The sequence below is a fragment of the Pseudorasbora parva genome, chromosome 9, assembly GCF_024679245.1.
Source record: "Pseudorasbora parva isolate DD20220531a chromosome 9, ASM2467924v1, whole genome shotgun sequence".
Taxonomy (NCBI): domain Eukaryota; kingdom Metazoa; phylum Chordata; class Actinopteri; order Cypriniformes; family Gobionidae; genus Pseudorasbora; species Pseudorasbora parva.
This window is the reverse complement of record NC_090180.1, coordinates 45,417,559-45,435,565: the sequence shown is the minus strand read 5'-3', so window position 1 is coordinate 45,435,565 and position 18,007 is coordinate 45,417,559. Positions and strand designations below refer to the sequence as shown.

At 37.0% G+C, this 18,007-nt stretch overlaps 1 protein-coding gene across 1 annotated transcript; it reads left to right on the top strand.

The window, feature by feature from the left end:
• Window positions 1-1,959: 1,959 nt before the first annotated feature.
• rnf126 (ring finger protein 126) lies at window positions 1,960-17,154 on the top strand. The gene is made up of 9 exons (XM_067452802.1): window positions 1,960-2,116; window positions 8,749-8,807; window positions 9,809-9,866; window positions 10,528-10,763; window positions 11,605-11,673; window positions 11,770-11,839; window positions 12,014-12,107; window positions 12,289-12,404; window positions 15,577-17,154. Exons 1-9 carry the CDS (start codon window positions 2,042-2,044, stop codon window positions 15,727-15,729), a joined length of 930 nt encoding a protein of 309 aa, XP_067308903.1. The 5' UTR covers window positions 1,960-2,041; the 3' UTR covers window positions 15,730-17,154.
• The last annotated feature ends 853 nt before the right edge of the window (window positions 17,155-18,007 follow it).

Genomic DNA, 18,007 nt, shown 5'->3' with positions numbered 1-18,007 from the left:
ATAAGTAAATAAATTAGAATTTAAATGATTACATATTAGTTTGTTATTAATCTATTAAATAAGTTAAATTAAATGTCATTAAAATAAATAAATACAAATTAGATTAGGCTAAATTAATTAAATAATACATTTATTGAGAATAAAAAATATAATAAAAAAATTATTAATTTAGCAGAATGTTCCATATTAATGTTGTACAGGGTTTTTTTTTTTTTTTTTTTTTTACCTGTATTTTGAATGGTGAACATCATTGCGTTCTGTGTTAGGCTCAATGGAAACGTCTGTAAAATTACTGGATAATGTCCAGCTGTTATTTTACAGATTTATTTTTTTTACTGGGTAGATTTATAATATACATATTTCAGCGTGTTTATAAAAGATAGATGCCTTTTACATTTTAGGATGATCATACTTTGAGGTCCGTGGCATTTAAAAGATAAACAAACAAACAAACAGACAAACCCGGTTTAGGGAACTGCGTCATCTCTTTTATTAAGTTACTCGTGCACGCGCTCTCACCGCAGCGCTCGTCTCTGCCAAACTCTGAATGTAACTTGGCATAAATTTATGATGACGGCCAGATGTAGTCAACATCAGTCAGACCTCATTCACAGCACAGCTGACAGGTGTGTGTGTGTGTGTGTGTGAGTGTGTTTGCATGCTTCTGTATTGACCTGAAAGAGTTTCTTTGTCTGACTTTAAGACACACTTTTACCATTCTTGTTTTAAAAACATGCTTTTTCTCGTGACTGTCTGAAGTCTGACGTTAAAGTGCTGAACACTGTACAAGCATGTTTTTTAATTTCTGCTTTTTTATGACATGCACCTTATTATTTTATCTTTATTTAGATTTTTTGTCTTTATATTTTCCATTTTAATTTCAGTTAAAGTTCTAGTATCGTTTTGCTTTTGTCAATTTTATTCATTTAAAAAAAATATGTCTATAGATTTTATGAATTTTCATTTCAGTTTTAGAAGTAATTTTAGTAGGCCTACTACAAGTAAAAAGATACATTTTGTTTTTATTTCAATTAACTTTTATTTTATTGTAGGCTATGTAATGAAAAGGTTTCACTTAATTATAATAACCCTAAACTCAATGAAGTTATTCCTGTTTGATATATTTATTGTTCATATTTTTTTAGATATCTCAAAAAGTCACAAACATTAGCCTACATATTATAATATATTAACATACTCACATAAGTTTTTTATCATGCAAATGAAAAAATCTTGGCATAGGCTATATTTGAATTTCTTTTTCGAGAACCAAAAACAATAAGGCGACTACATATTTTCATGAGATCTTGTTTTGTTGATGTTAAATGACGTCACTCTCAATGGTTGTAAATGCTTTATCGCCATCTGCAGGATTGTAATGGCATTACACTGAGCTTTTCTCTTTTTTTCAAATATTATATAAAATATATATGAAGTATAACGTCATAATCTCAATATATGATTAGCTATAAATTAGTACATAAATACATTCACTCAAAAAATCTTTCTGCTCAGATATTATAATCGCTGAAAATAATGATCGACGACTCCCTCTTTGTCTACTACGGTCAACTAGGTGTTTGTTTGTTTGTTTATTATTTATTTATTTATTATGTAATAAAATTATGTTAAATAAATGAATAAATATTGTAATATATGTTCACTAACCTAACATAAGTGTAAATTCACAAGAAAAAAATAAAAATAATAATATATTTTAAAAGATACATTATCTAAAAAACAAAAACAAAGTTGCCTATCCGATGGAAGTTTTATTTTGCAGGTAAATTGTTTCACGGATGTTTTATTTTGTTCCGATATTAAGACTTTTATTATTATTATTATTATTATTATTATTATTATTATTATTATTTTTTTTTTTATTTTTTTTTTTTTTGGATTGTATCAAGCAAAGGGTCGCGCTGTCTATTTTCTCAAACGCGTCCCGTCGCCCGTACGCGTTCACGGTTCACACAGCATTGCCCCGTCCGGGCTTCCATACTTCGCCTCGTTCTCGCTCTCAGTCAGTCCTGCAGCGAAGATGGCGGAAGCTCCCCCGCGGCCCTGCCGGTTCTTCTGTCACCGGTGTTCAGAAGAGATCAGCCCTCGACTCCCGGTAAGACGTCAGCGGACTTAACGAGTCTCTCCCGAAGGCTTTGAATCGGTGTGGATGAGTGTAACGGAGCGAACGGCCTCTTTTAAAAAGCGCTTTTCCGTGCTAGCTGTGCTAACGGCTAAATGGTTGCCAATAGCAACAATAAGGATTAAAACGAGGGTTTCATTAATTTACACTTCATTAGAGACATGAGGGTTTAATCAGGCGAACTCTTTGCAGATCTGACCGGGCTCCCCGTAGCTTTGCTGGTTGTGAAACCTGTCCTGTCAAAGCAGAACCGGCTGCTTGTTATTATGACACGAGCTCGTCACTTTTACTAACTAGCGTTAGTCATCGTAAATAATGATATTAACATGATGATCTTAGCTTGTCAGTTGTTCTGGTTTGCTTCATACATGTACTTTACCTGTTCAAAACATACTAGTTATGAGAGCTGCTGTATAATTAGTTAGGTTATTAATTAATTAAATAGTGTGAGAGTAATATAGTGTGATTGTAAAGCCCTAGTTTGGCTGTCTGATCTGTGCTGTCATGAACATTAGATGGCTTTAAATGAGAACTGCTGTTTATGAGAGACCAACTAGTTGGATTTTATTAACTAGTTGTCTTTAATAAGAGACTGTTGATTCTCAATGCTGGTGGTGTGTGTGTTTCTCTGATCTGTAATTTGTGGAAACTGACTGTGATTAGCTGGTTAGTTGTGTTTTAACAAGTCCTATCATTTTTCTCTGTTTAGGTCAAGTTGATAAAAGGTTTGTGCGTCATTGTTGATTTTCTGTGATTCGTGTCGTTTTGTTAACTATTCATATTAGAGATTATGAGACTGATGATAACCTAATGTGTACAAGTTGATCAAAATGCTGATGGCTTGTTTTATGTGTTTGGTTTCTGATTTTTGATTCATATAGTGAGATCTAATGGTTCGTGCCATAATGCCTTTAGCTAATAAGTGCAAATAGTATGAGGTTGAACTAATGATGTAGGATGATTTGATAATGGCTCAGTTGGCTGTTGATATGAGATCACTGGGTTAGTTTAACAGGGGTGCCACAATTATATCGCAATACAAAAATGCAACAATATGTGTGTATACGGTAGTTTACCCAAAATAAAAAGTTTGTGTCAGTACTACATTAAACTACTATATATATAATGTTGGATGTAATGTATAATAAAGCAATGGGGGAATATTTGTCGGTCCTGATGATGCCAAATGTCTTATGTTAGCAGTAAAAAGTGGCCTGAATTATTTTAAATATATCTAGTCAGTGACAGAGTCCAATCATATTCATCTAAAATAATTCTGTATTTTCAGAATCATGAATATTTTTATTCTGGTGTCATCATTGTCCTTTGCATTGGATTAGCAGCACCAAGTCCAAGCCTATTCATTTACACTGCCAGTGTTACACCAGATTTAGCATTTTTATCAACACTAAATTTTTGTTAACCTTTTACCTTATGGCTTTGAATATTGCAGTAATATAATATCGTGACATGACCGTTACACCCCTACTATCTAATAATAATATCATCTGTTCGGTTTGTTGACTGTAACCGAACACTGGTGAAATGAGGTCAGCTGATTAATTTGATAATATGTGAGTGTTTTTAACAATGAGGAAGGTCACACTCTTTCTGCTGACGCTTACAATAAATGAAGCTAATATGGTTGGAGAAGGATTATGTCATTTCTAAAACTGCAAACTTCAAATGAATGAGCCATGACACGTCAGGATTTAATCTTAAACCACAGACCTGTATAATTTCATAGTTCATACACACAGCTGTCAGGAAATATGAGGCCGGAGATCTTTCTGAACGGATCTTCACGTGTTGCTCCTTGTATGAGGTTTTAGGGCAGAGAATGGCTGGCATCACAAAGCTCTTTTGCTTGTCTCTTACTCTCATTCTGTGGTGTTATTATCCTCCTGTTATTGTGCGGAGCCTCTAGAAAGAGCCCAAACAGGTCCGAACGGCAGTCACTGAGCTGCAGGTCAGCTGGAGGTCATCATGAGACAATCTGCAGGACTTTTCTGTATTCATTCATCAAAATACAGCTCAGAGTACTATTACATGTATTTATACAGGAATGCTTATCATTATGTAGGGGTGGGATATCGTCCCAAATTTTTTTATAACACGATCTTATAACAAACGATCACAATCCACGACCTGGATCGCAAGCGTCTATTTATCTTTTTAAAACACACTATTACATTAAACAATCAATCAGCTGTTAAAATAGTCATGAAACCCTGAGTTAAACTTTTAAACACTGCACAGTTATCACTGTACTGTACAATCAATATACACTGATTCTTATTAAAACTATTAAAGTTAATCAGTCAGTCAAGAGCAGTGGGTGGTTTTGTCTTTTGTTTATCATTGATGACACAGACAGCAGCTCTAAAGGGTTAGTTCAACCAAAAATGAAATTTCTGTCAATAATTACTCAACCTCATGTCGTTCCAAACCCGTAAGACCTTTGTTCATCTTTAGAACACAAATGAAGATATTTTTGACAAATCCTAAAGGTTTTATGAACAACACGCATAGGAAGAAACATCATCGCGAAGTTCAAGGTCGAGAAAGGAAGGACAGACGTTAAAATAGTCCCTGTAAATCCAGAGGTTCAACCGTAATGTTATAAAGAGACGAGAATACTTTTGTGTGCAAAAAACAAAACAAAAATGACTTTATTCAACAATTCTTGTCTGTGTTGGTCTCCTTCGCTGTTGACACAGTAAATACAGTGCAGTTCTTCCAGGTTGTGCGTCAGAACGCTGTTCACGTGAGCACCACGACACGTGTGGAACAATAATGAGCTGGTGTTCTGCCCTAATTAATGACAGAATTTACATTTTTTGTTTAAATAACCCTTTAAGACTGAATGCATGGATCTAATATAATAACACATCCGATGGCATTCGATTTCTATCCAAACTGTTTATTGACTTAAAACTTAACTGACTGTCTTTATGTATATACTCACAAGACCTGAAACCCTGAGTATAATTTGCTTGTCTGCTTCGTCTTGCAGTGGTACACAGAAAGCGCTTGGGGATCTTTCTCTTTCGCAGTTTAATGTGCTTTTAATAACTATTTTAAAAATAAAACATTTTGCCAAATAGACTGCATTTTACAACAGTCACATTACATGATTTGACTGATTTGGTTAAGTTTAAGGTTTTAAAGGTGCAGTGTTTAGTGTAGGGGTGACCCCTAATAGTCGAAGATTCGATGCATCGATATGCAGGACCGGATTCGACCACTGATCTCATGGTCGAATCTTCGTGGGTGTTATGAAACGAGGATCATACCATTTTGGCAATATTGGGGTGCTCAATATTAGTGTAATAAAGACGTGTCGCTGAGCGATTGCCCCTTTAAGGGCACTGAGCTTCGCCCGGGCGTGCCGCGCCTTTAAAATTCGAACACATATACACCGACGGCGGCATTCGATGCCTCTCCGCGGCGATTAAATGTATATTTCCCTCAAATCGTGAATGTACATACTGATTTCACCCTGTGCTACAAGATACACTCATCGTGCAGCTCTTCTGTCAGAAGTCAATTCAAAATTGAGCTCGCGCGCGGCGCGTATATAATGTTCACGTCTGCCTGGTGTGAGATCCTGAGACACGGCGCTGAGCTTCAGTCCGGTGTGAGACCCCCTTTAGGCACAATCGGCTTAAGAACGTGCATGTAAACGCACTCAAAGTGTTCTTTTCCTCTCTAGGCCAGGTATTTTTTCAGGTTTATTTATCAAAATGCTCTTTTATATATTTGTGTGATGTTCTGTGTTTCGATCGCAGCTTTTAAATGTAATGAGAGAACGGTTAATTTACGAATGTGTAGTGTAGCCTAGTTTTGATCACTTTATTAAAAGTGGTGGCTGTGTGCCGTGTGTAAAGTAAAATAAAAATAGTCTTAGCCTCCTGCTGACTAGTTAAAAAGTAGATGGACATCTTCAAGATCGATCAGGATATAAAATTGTTAGATAACCCACAAAATTTTTAATATGCAAAGTGCAAACACGTGAATGGGCTGAGGTCGTATAGGAGTTTATGAATGACAGCCGTTTAAACATTTTTTGTATAAAATCTGCCGATTGCAAGCGGTGGTTCCCTGTGTCCTGTGTTGCTAATATCACATCAGTCCAGTTGTCCTGCATCTAATTCCTTTTTTATGTTTAGTCCCCATATAAACCAGTCAAAAAATACATCTGGGCTAAAATAAATCAGCCTGTGCTGTTTTTCTTGATAAACTTCCACCTGTTAGTCATCATAGTCGTGGACTGCTAAATTTCTTTGTTTAATAATTATTTTATTGCATAATGTTCAGCATGAATATACATTCTTATTGTTACTAGTAGTGTTGTCATTATTACTTTGATGTGATACCTGACTAAGATATCTTGATACCAATACTGAACCAACAAAAATGAGTTATTACTGTCGTCAACTGCCTCATCAAACTCAGATGGTGAAAAAGTTCAGCAAAAAATAAAAGTGTGGGAATGAGCATCATTTAGGCCAATTGTGTTGTCTGATATGATCACAATATTTCACTATATGAGTCATTTTATTTCACCTTAGCAAGATCTCATCTCTATAGCCTATAGCCTCTTTTGCTGTCATTCTCCTACTGATATAAAATGAGGAATCAGAGCGTTTTTAACTGCAGGGTATCATCACGACACATTTCTAGTGCAGCTACTCTACTTACTAGGCATGTCATGAAACTTACTACTACTACAACTACTACTACTACTACTACTAATAATAATAGATTTTATTTATAATGCACTTTTCATTTCAAAGAATCTCAAAGTGCAACAAAGGGGAAAAAATGCCAAAAAAATGAATGACAAGTAAAAATATAGAATACTACAAACAATCAACCAACACAGAAAACTGAACAGAAACAGAGCTGATGGTGAACAGAAAACAGAACTGATGGTGGAAGTCTCTGTTAGCTCCGCAGCACACTGTGGTCCACTCCATTATTTAAATTTCTCCCAGCGGCAGTGTCCTGATGACATCGCCGAGGCATGACAGCTGAAGACCAGATGATGGGTCTTCATGACGATTCAGACGGTGGGGATCGCCGCAGCACCATGCAGGAGGCAGAACATTTTTCTGGGCACTTCTGTGGACACACCGGGGTCGGCACAGAAGTCCAAGCCGCTCCACGGCCGCAATGCAAGACGGAACAGCGGCGCAGCCGAGAAGCGGAACATCCCAACATCATGCCGGACGCCGATGACGCTGGCCCGGATGACGTTAGCCCGGTGCAAACTTCAGCCACCATGCAGCTTAAGCCCGAGGGAGACCACCAGTGAGCAGTCGCGGCCAGAAACATCAAATGTCCTCCAAACCAGAACCAACCGCAGCAATTCAAACATAAACATCAGAGAAGTGGTGGAAAACGGCGAAACGACGAACAACGTCCTCTCAGTGGCTGCCAGCAATCAGCAACAGTCCCAATTGTAGCTCTGACTGTTAGACTAGTCATAAACATAAGGAAATAAAATCTAAATCTAATAATACAGTAACATGATTTGTGGGTGGAGAAGCGGCAAACAGACAACGCCAGCGTCCTCTCCCCCACGTTGCCCCCATTGGTACTACTACTTCTTCATGTATTTTGTATATTTCACTTAATGAACTTGATTTTTTATAACACTCTTATTGACTTACCACCATGGCCAAATAATGACCAAATTATTTTTTTGAAAAATCTTTGGAATTATGCAGAATGGTTGTAATGTATTTAAAAGATTTAAGAATATTGGAACTGAAAACATTACAAATATAATATAAAATATTCACTTTTTATTTAAGGTTTACAATACAAATCCAAATAGAACAAGTTGATTTGTAAACACTGCTAGATCTCTCTTATGGTACAGCCATTAAAAGAGAAGATACTGCTTTATCAATTGTATTGTACACAATTCATAAAAATAAAAAAAAATTCCATATGATTCACCAATAGAGCAAAATAAATAAATACCTACCTAACTAAATAATTGACCTACTTTTAATAGCTATAAATAAGTAATTTTTGCAGATTTTTATGTTTAGGTACTTTCCTTAGGTTGTGTATGCCCATTCTCAATGATGGGCACTAATCTGTGGAAATCTGCAGTTTTCCGTGTGGGTCTGCTTATGACATACAAAAATTATCTCGTTTCTCAGCAAGTTGCTGTGTTCCTTGTAAATAATAACTCACAGACAGTTTAATAAACTATATTATTTGGTAGTTATTTTCTTTATCTATCTATCTATCTATCTATCTATCTATCTATCTATCTATCTATCTATCTATCTATCTATCTATCTATCTATCTATCTATCTATCTATCTGTCTGTCTGTCTGTCTGTCTGTCTGTCTGTCTGTCTGTCTGTCTGTCTGTCTGTCTGTCTGTCTGTCTGTCTGTCTGTCTAAAGTCATTATAATTCAGTTTTAGTTTATTAATTTATTGTTTTGATTATTTGTTGGTGTTTATTATCATATTGCTGCTGTCACTATTTTCTGAAAGCAGTTTAATCTGCTTTAGGCTGTATGTTTTAGTGATTTTCCCCTGTACCTTGTGTAATAACAGCCTTTCCCCTCTTTTGCAGGATTACATCTGTCCGCGGTGTGAGTCCGGCTTCATCGAGGAGTTACCTGGAGAAGGAAGGTAAAGTACTGATCTGTGATTCTGACCAAACTCTCACATTCATCTCCTCCGCAGGATTAAGGCAGTGCAGCTCCAAACACTGAACGTGAGCTACAGAAATAAAACAATATGGAAACAGTATGTGCAATATGTGCAGATTTGACACTTTGTATCTTATTTTACATCCGTTTAAAGCTTCTCGTCAGCAATTCTGCAGAATTACTGTAGAAATTCAGCAGTTCATATACATTTAATATTTATATCTTCATAAATGCAGATGTAGTTTATTTTTATACTGAAACATTTACGTTATACTTACAGGAGTATTTTTTTACAGTCAAACACAAAAATTCTGATTCAGACAGCAGATCTAATGTTTGACTAGTGTCTGACACTAGTTCATTTCTGTAAGTGCTGAGAGCAGAATAACGTAAACTGACATATTATACCCAAACATTCTTCATACAGTGACTATCTGTAAAATGTATAAAACATTTGGGAGCAAAATGATTGAGACACTTTGGCCCGAGCATGTTTAGCTGAAGTGTCTTTTCTTTAATTGCTAATGTGACCTTTGACACCACAGACTGAACACAATGAAGCACTGCTTGGTCATTGGTCAATCCAGTACATCTCTTTCTATCAAAGTTATCTGACATCAAGATGAATTTGTTCTGACAGTTTAACTCTGAGTTCTTCTCATTTTTTATTACCATTTTCTAAACTATAGTGAAAATGTTGAAGGTATAAATTTTGGTTTGACTGTACATCACCATCGCCCAAATAAATATTTTCTAAAGGCCAATTCACACTGCACGACAGACGACAACTGTGTGTGTGTTTACTGCTGGAGCTGGTTTTCACCGATTGAACATGCTGAATTGGTTTTATAATGTCTGAGAAGCCACGTGCTCTAATCTTCCAGTGCTCTGCGTCTGTCGGTGCAGTGTGAATTGGTCTTAATTTAATGTTTTATTCATTAATCTCTGTCCCATCTCTTTTTCTTCCTCTTTTTTTTCCAGTGCAGAGAATGGGTCCACGTCTACAGCCTCTAATGATCAGAATCGCCCCTCATTTGAGGTGAGCTGTCAGCCACTTCTTCCTCTTTAAAAGCTTCATTATTGTGCTGTACAGCAGGCCTTTCTGTTAATCATGCTTTTGGCTGCTGCATACACGTTTATTGCTGAATTAGGTTCATATATATTTTGAGTGAAACGTTTTCTGAACCTGAATTTCAAGCTTTGACGACATGCATTTAATACATGCTCTTATCCAGGGCAGCATATCTTAACATTTACATTATCATAGTTATGATAGTCTAAATTTGACAATATTTTGCAAGCATGCAAATCATAAATTAAATTAGTGTAGATGGAATATTCTTCCAGGCCTTTAGTATTGCATTAAAAGCCACGTAAGCTACATTAGTGCCGGGGGCGGCAGTGGCTCAGTGGTTCATGTAGGTTGTCTACAAACCAGAAGGTTGGTGGTTCAATCCCCGGTTCCACTTGACCAAGTGTCGAAGTGTCCATGAGCAAGACACCTAACCCCAGCTGCTCCCGACGAGCTGGATGGCGTCTTACATGGCTGACATCGCCGTCGGTGTATGAATGGGTGAATGTGAGGCAAAAATGTATAGCGCTTTGGATAAAAGCGCTATATAAATGCAGTCCATTTACCATTAAGAAAATCGTGTCTGTGAAGCAACTGTTTGTTTAAAGTGTTACCTCTCACCTTTCAGAATGTGGACCAGCACTTGTTTACGTTCCCACATGGATATGGGCAGTTTGCTCTGGGGATCTTCGATGAGGGCTTTGACTTTAGGGCAGGTTTGCCAGGGGAAGATAACCGTGACACGGAGAACCGCAGAGAACGGGAGATGGCCTCACGACAGCGTTACATGGCGAGACAGCCACGGGGACGACACGTTCCCCGGAGACAAGGGGTGCGGCATGAGGGTGTACCGACTTTAGAAGGGTAAGAACTCAGCAGATGGCACTGTACCCCATATATCTTCATATACAGGACTTGACATTAACACCCACAACCCGCCAAATGCGTGCGTATTTCACTTCTACTAGACACTTGTGGGTTGAATTTTACATATAATGTATTTGTATTTCAATTGTAGTCTTTTAAAAAGCATCTGAAATAATCAACCAAGTGCAATAGTGTTGTCAATAATATCGTTTTTTCGATACTGAAATGCTTCCAATACTCATTTTTTTACTCAAGTGCGCACACATAAAGCCGACTCTCAGCACTAAATTGAGCTCTTTTTTGCTTAAACAATCTTAAACAATCGCTTAAACAATCAAACACACAAAATAATGTCACCGTTAACACAGTCAGTTCTGTCTTAAGTGAACGTGAACAGTTGAGAACGAAAACGCATGTGTAACAGTATAATGGATCCGTGTGTCAGCTCTTAAAGTGACAACAGCCTAATAAACCTGCTTTCATATTATCAGATAATATTAAACAATATCTATATGGCAGTTTTTCCCCATGGTATTGATGTAAAAATTGTGGCCAGTGGCTCGTAACTTTGGAAAACCACTAGTCACAGTTAAATGTATATAATTGTTTAATATAAAAAAAGAGCATAATCTTTTTCTTTTTATTATAATTTTTTAAATAATTTTTTTAAACCTTGAATGAAATTCAATGTTCAAAAGGTTTGGGGACCTTGCTCTATTTCATTTTTATATTGTTACTTTGGTAATAACATACTACAGTCATTACTATGTAAACTAATAACAAAATATGTAAAGTGGTGAAATTTGTGTCACATTTTAAAATGTTTTTGTTTTCACAGAATCATTCAGCAATTAGTTAACGGAATCATCGCACCGACAGCTATGCCCAACATGGCGATGGGGCCATGGTGAGTCACTGAGAAAGGATGTAAAGAAAAAAGTCCATCAGTGTATGACAATCTATATCTGATCACTGGACTTTAAACTGCTGTGCTGTCTTATAGGGGAATGCTGCATTCCAACCCAATGGACTATGCATGGGGTGCCAATGGATTAGATGCCATCATAACACAGGTATTATCCCACATGTACCGTATAGTTGATAAGTAATATGGATTATGGTAAAATTGCTGTAACTAACAACCTTTATTTTACCACCACAATGAGTATGAAACACTATCAGTGCATTAAAATACATTAAACAGTATTATCACACATTCCATTTTTGTTTCTGTTGTCGTCCTGTAGTTATTAAATCAGTTTGAAAACACGGGTCCCCCTCCGGCAGACAAAGAGAAAATTAAGAGTCTCCCTACAGTCCAGATAAACCAGGAGCACGTGGGTAAGAACACAGACGTCTGATACACCTAAATAATAAGATCATTAATAATGCAGTTGATTAGTTCTCCAGTCGATTTGAAAATATGTAGTCTTTTCACATCTCTAATGTCAGTGCATCCTGTTTAAATTCAACATCATTATAGTGGATTGCGATGTTAATGCTTCCTGTTTCTGTGTTTCAGGTGCTGGTCTAGAGTGCCCTGTTTGTAAAGAAGACTACAGCGCCGGAGAGAACGTTAGACAACTTCCATGCAATCATCTCTTTCATAACGACTGTATAGTTCCCTGGCTCGAGCAGGTGCCGTTTCTCTTTATTGCTTTATTTCTCCAGACTTGTACATCTAAACTAAAAATGTTTACAACTTTTGACATCATTTATTTGTTCGTTAATGAGTGATTCAGATAAAGTCTGTTTCAATTTGTAGCTTGCGACATTCATTTCATTAGTTTGCTGTGGTTCTGTACAGGAAGGCAGAAGTTAGACAGGAGTTTGCTAATTGATTTTCTACTAATGGCCGAGAACTGACATGTTTGGGTGCATCCTGTTATACAGGCACTTTTGAACTTTGTAACTTTTTAAAATGAATATGCATGTGTTGCAATTAAAAAAGTACTTGTGTAAAATAATATGCCAGACTTTCAGAAATGTGCTCGTCAAACTCAGACACTCCAGCTTTATTCATTATAACTTGATGACTAGAAAATGAACATGATGGAAATAACGAGCTGAAGTTTGGCATTGCTCTGTGAGGGATTGCCGATTAGCGTACATGAGGGTGGTGACCCTTATGCCTGTCACTCAGACATCAAAAAAATGTTGCTGAATTGAAAAAATAGTGAAAGTGAAGTGCTTCTCATCATGCAGCCAGATGAGGACAATGGCTCAGTGTTTAATGATCATTTTCCAATGACCGGTATTTTTTGGTGCTGATTAGGGGTGTGCCATATCATATCGTCCGCGATAATACCGGTATAAATTTTTAAATGATAAAAAAGTGTCATATCGCGATATCAATGATATAGCGGCGCGATGACGTATGGCGCATTTACTTTCCCTAGCACGCACAATAACACCTGTCTGAGTGAGAAGAGCAGCATGTCAGCCTCCAATGATGATGATGATTTAGTACCTAAAAGGGAGCTACTTGGTTACAAGAGGTCAGCTCTCTTGACAACTGACATAACATGAACAGCTTATGGCTGATTTTGATGTTTGCTGTGCAATATTTAACCGGAAGGGTAACATTGACGTTTATTTTTGTCAGTTATTACTTAAGTTAGTTAGATCTAGCATTGTGCACGCTTCGAATGAGACACAGAGATAAAGAAAGTAGGGCATAAAGTAATACGTTTATTTGAATGAATGGATTATAGCATTTATTTTAATTATAGAGAGAGAGAGAGAGAGAGAGAGATAGAGAGAGAGAGAGAGAGACATACATCACTGTGCCTGTTCAGCGTCTCTCTTAACAATGCAGATGTGCGTTTATTACTTTAAAATGGCGGATAACCCCAACATTGCTGAGAAATATAATGTAGTGATCCAGTAGCTTAGATATTTTGTTGCTAAAAGTCGCGGGGCGGCGTTGATAACCAGCTTCCGTGCTCCTGAATCTGCAGCGCGATCTCTGTATGCGAGTGATGTGTGTGTATGTGCGCGCACGCGCTTCATAATGAAAACGGCTCGTACAGAACGGTATTTTAGCTAACTTGGAATTACCTTTGCTATTGTACACCTTCCCAATCAGAATTGAATATTCAGACAGACCATGAGATAAATTACTTTAGTTATTGCTAAACTAAATATTAAATAGGCTAGGCCTATAATATATATATATATATATATATATATATATATATATATATATATATATATATATATATATATATATATATATATATATATATAAAAGATTTCCAGTGAAAACACTAGTAACTTGTACCTTGACCATGACAGTAGATTTACACTTTGAATTAAATATTCTCTCATCATTGACATTAGCTCATTGGAAAAGGATAAACAATGCCTTTAATTGTATTTGCAATAATAAATGCTGCTGCCTACCAGCTGCAATAACCAATAAAATCTTGTTCCATTTATTTTTTTGCTATATCGTCATAAATATCGTTATCGCAAATATTCCTGAAATATCGTGATATAATTTTGAGGCTATATCGCCCACCCCTAGTGCTGATTTAGATGGTCTCTTACTAGTAAAAAGCCAGAATGCCGTTGCTTGTGTGAACAGCTTATTTGTGTATTTACTGGTAAAGTCATGTAATTGTATGGTATTTTTCCGCGATTGCTCTGTGAAGGGCAATTGTCGAAAAGAAAAAAAACAGCTTACTTCACAATAAGTCATAATTTCCATCGCTGATGTTTACAAATGTTTGTGCTGCTTTTCATCATGCAAAAATGCAGGTTATAAGTGTTTTGATTTTCTTCTCACTATATTTTTAGCACAGTGTTACAGAGCCCTCTAAAAGGACCTTTGCATAAATAAAAAATATACAGACTTTCGTGCGCACGAGAAACCATTACACAGCATATAGGACAATGCACACTGAGCCACCTATTGCACCATCAGCCCATTTTGCAGTGTGGTTTCTTGGCCACCACAGCGATAAAGCAGACACAAGGCTTTGAAATATGACTTACCTCCCTAACAAAAGAAACATTCACACTTTTTTTTTTTAATAGTACCAGTCATTTTTATAAAGAGCCTTAAATTTGGCAAACAGGGCAGGGCACATCTGCGTCATGCCATCAGCCCATTTCATATCACCATTTCTCCGCCGCCACAGAGGATGCCTTAAATTGTACATTAGGCCTTGATATTAGAGGTCCTACCCTAAATACCCAAATTTTGAGCAAATAGATGCTCTCTTAATGCACAAAGGAAATAGGTTATTGTATATATGAAACTAGAAATTGTAATGCATAAGCATGCAAGAAATTCCTGTGGGCATGTGAATAGTTTCACGAGGGCATGAAACTTTTATTGTGTGCATGAAAATGTCTGTATATATTTTATTTTAGGCGTTCTGTATGTCGTCACCTTGAGAAAATCAATGAAAAAAAAGTGTGTGAAAATAAAAATGTATTAAATGCCAAATATAAAGCTGAAAATAATGCTGTATGAACCATTTATGTTAAATATGGTCTGAAAATCTACAGAAAATTTGGACATTGAGTGTGGAAAAGAATGGATTGTTTATTTTTTTATGTTTTTAAAGTCTTTTCTGCTCACCAAAGCTGCATTTATTTGATCAAAACTACTGTAAAAGTAGTAAAATTGTGAAATAGTGTTACAATTTATTTAAATGTCTTTTAAAATGTAATTTATTCCTGCTATTCAAAGCTGAATTTTCAGCATTATTACTCCGGTCTTGAGTGTCACATGATCCTTCAGAACTGATTCTGATTGGCCGTAGTTTTGATTTGCATGTGTTTTCTCTCGGTTTCACAGCATGACACGTGTCCGGTGTGCAGGAAGAGTTTGAGCGGGCAGAACACAGCCACGGATCCGCCCGGCCTATCAGGGATGAATTTCTCCCCCTCTTCCTCCTCCTCTTCCTCCTCCAACTCTCCAAGCAACGAGAACGCCTCCAATAACTCGTAAGACCTCAGCCCATATCCTGAACACATCAACACTTCATCATCTCAGCCCCGGCCCGACCGACACCGCACCCTTTCACTTCCACCGGCGGCGCGGCGCGGAGCTCGGTGGGAACCAGAGGCCGGAGCTGAACGCAAACCTCTGAACCTGCTCATCACTAACACACGTTTAACTGGCTGGAGACAGGTCAGAGAGCACGCCAAACCCCGAAGAGAAAAACACACTCTCATAATGCTTCAGACAGCGCTGCGATTCTTTTTCTTTTTTAAACCGTTGAACTTCAGAGCGATCATTCCTCGAGGTTTGGGCGCAGCCGGCGGGCAGACGGCAGCACCTGTCCACGCGACGTGCTTTTAATCAGCAGAAAGCATGAGAAAAATGCTGAGAAAAAGAGAGAGGACGTACTGCACGATGACGGTGGCAGATCTGAAGGCGCAGCGAGCAGAACTGCGTTTTAGAAGCAGACTTTGTGTCTCACGAGAGGGACGCGCGTTCAAATAGAAACCTTCTGTTTTTTTAGCTTTTGATTTTTACAGATAAAAGCGGCTGATGTGTGAATGTGCGTATGGGTGAGTCTCACAATACCGGTCACGGTTACATTTCACCCCAAAATCAGAAGAAGCAAAATATGATGTATTCTGCTAAAGCTCAAACGTATTTTAGGAACTTTTCCCCCATAACAATTAAGCACCATAATGCCAAAAATCTGATTCTCATTACTGTAGTGCCGAAAGACATTTATAGATCATGGTGTTTGTTGCACAGCCTTTAATTTATGATAATTAAGCAGTTTATTACAGATTATTGTAATACTGTATTACAGTCATGAGAATCATAATCAATAATATCAAGTAAAAGAGAATTTGGGGTAAATATATGCTTAATTCTAATGAAAATAAGCGGAATAAACCCGTTTTAAGAACACATTTTGTGGTTAAATAAAACCCGGACATGTTTTGTGATTCACCCATATAGTCATATTTATTAAAAACATGAAAAAAGAACAATAGCCAACCGGTCCAAGAACATCTGTGGCAGAGGAATAACTCTCCCGGTATTTATTTGCACAGAATGTCTTGTTTTGCAGAGATTATTAGAACTCTAAACAAAGTGTGAATTTAATTTTTGGGCACATTTAATATGATTTTCTACATTTAGCATCAACCCTAAAGCTCATAAGGAAAAAACCTCTTCTCTTGCTCCCCCAGCATTTTTCTGGCCGATGACATGACGAAATCTCTCTCTTTCTCTCACTTTTTAAAAAGAAATCTTTTTATCTCTCCTCACATTCAGTCGTCTTCTCTCAGTCTGCTGCACATATTCAGTGACTTTCAGTTCAAGGCAACTTTTTTTTTTTTAACTTATTTTAAGTCAAATGATTTGTTTTTGTAAATGACAATAAAGGAGAAGAACAAATGAACAAACAAATGAATGAATGTATCACTGCTGATGATGAAACGTGTCATAAAGCTGTCATTGGTCTCTCCACAGATCACACACACACACTCACTGCAGAGTTTGTGTTGTTTATTCTCCACTCTCTGTCGTGTGTGTGTGTGTCCGTGGGTGCTATCTGTCTGTCTGTCTGTCTGTCTGTCTGTCTGTCTATCTATCTATCTATCTATCTATCTGTCTGTCTGTCTGTCTGTCTGTCTGTCTGTCTGTCTGTCTGTCTGTCTGTCTGTCTGTCTGTCTATCTGTCTGTCTGTCTATCTATCTATCTATCTATCTATCTATCTATCTATCTATCTATCTATCTATCTATCTATCTATCTATCTATCTATCTATCTGTCTATCTGTCTGTCTGTCTGTCTGTCTGTCTGTCTGTCTGTCTGTCTGTCTGTGTGTCTCTCTCTCTCTCTCTCTCTCTCTCTCTATCTATCATCTCTTTATATACTCTGTCGTTCTATCTCTGTCATTGTTTCTTTTTTTCTATGTTCTTTCTATCTATCTTTCATTCTCTGTTGTTTTATCAATCTGTCATTCTATCTATCATTTGTTCTTTCAATTGATCATTCGTTCTATCGTTCTTTCAATTGATCATTCGTTCTATCGTTCTTTACATCTATCGTTCTGTCTGTCGTTATTTATTTTGTTCTGTCTCTTAATCTATATCGTTCTATTGTTCTATTGGTTTGTTGTTTTATCTATCGTTCTATCTATCTGTCGTTCGGTCTTTCTCTGTCGTTTGTTCTTTTGTTCTATGTCTGTTGTTCTTTCTATCCATCCATCATTCTGTGTATCACTCACTCAAAGATTGCAGGTTTGCTGTCTGGTGTA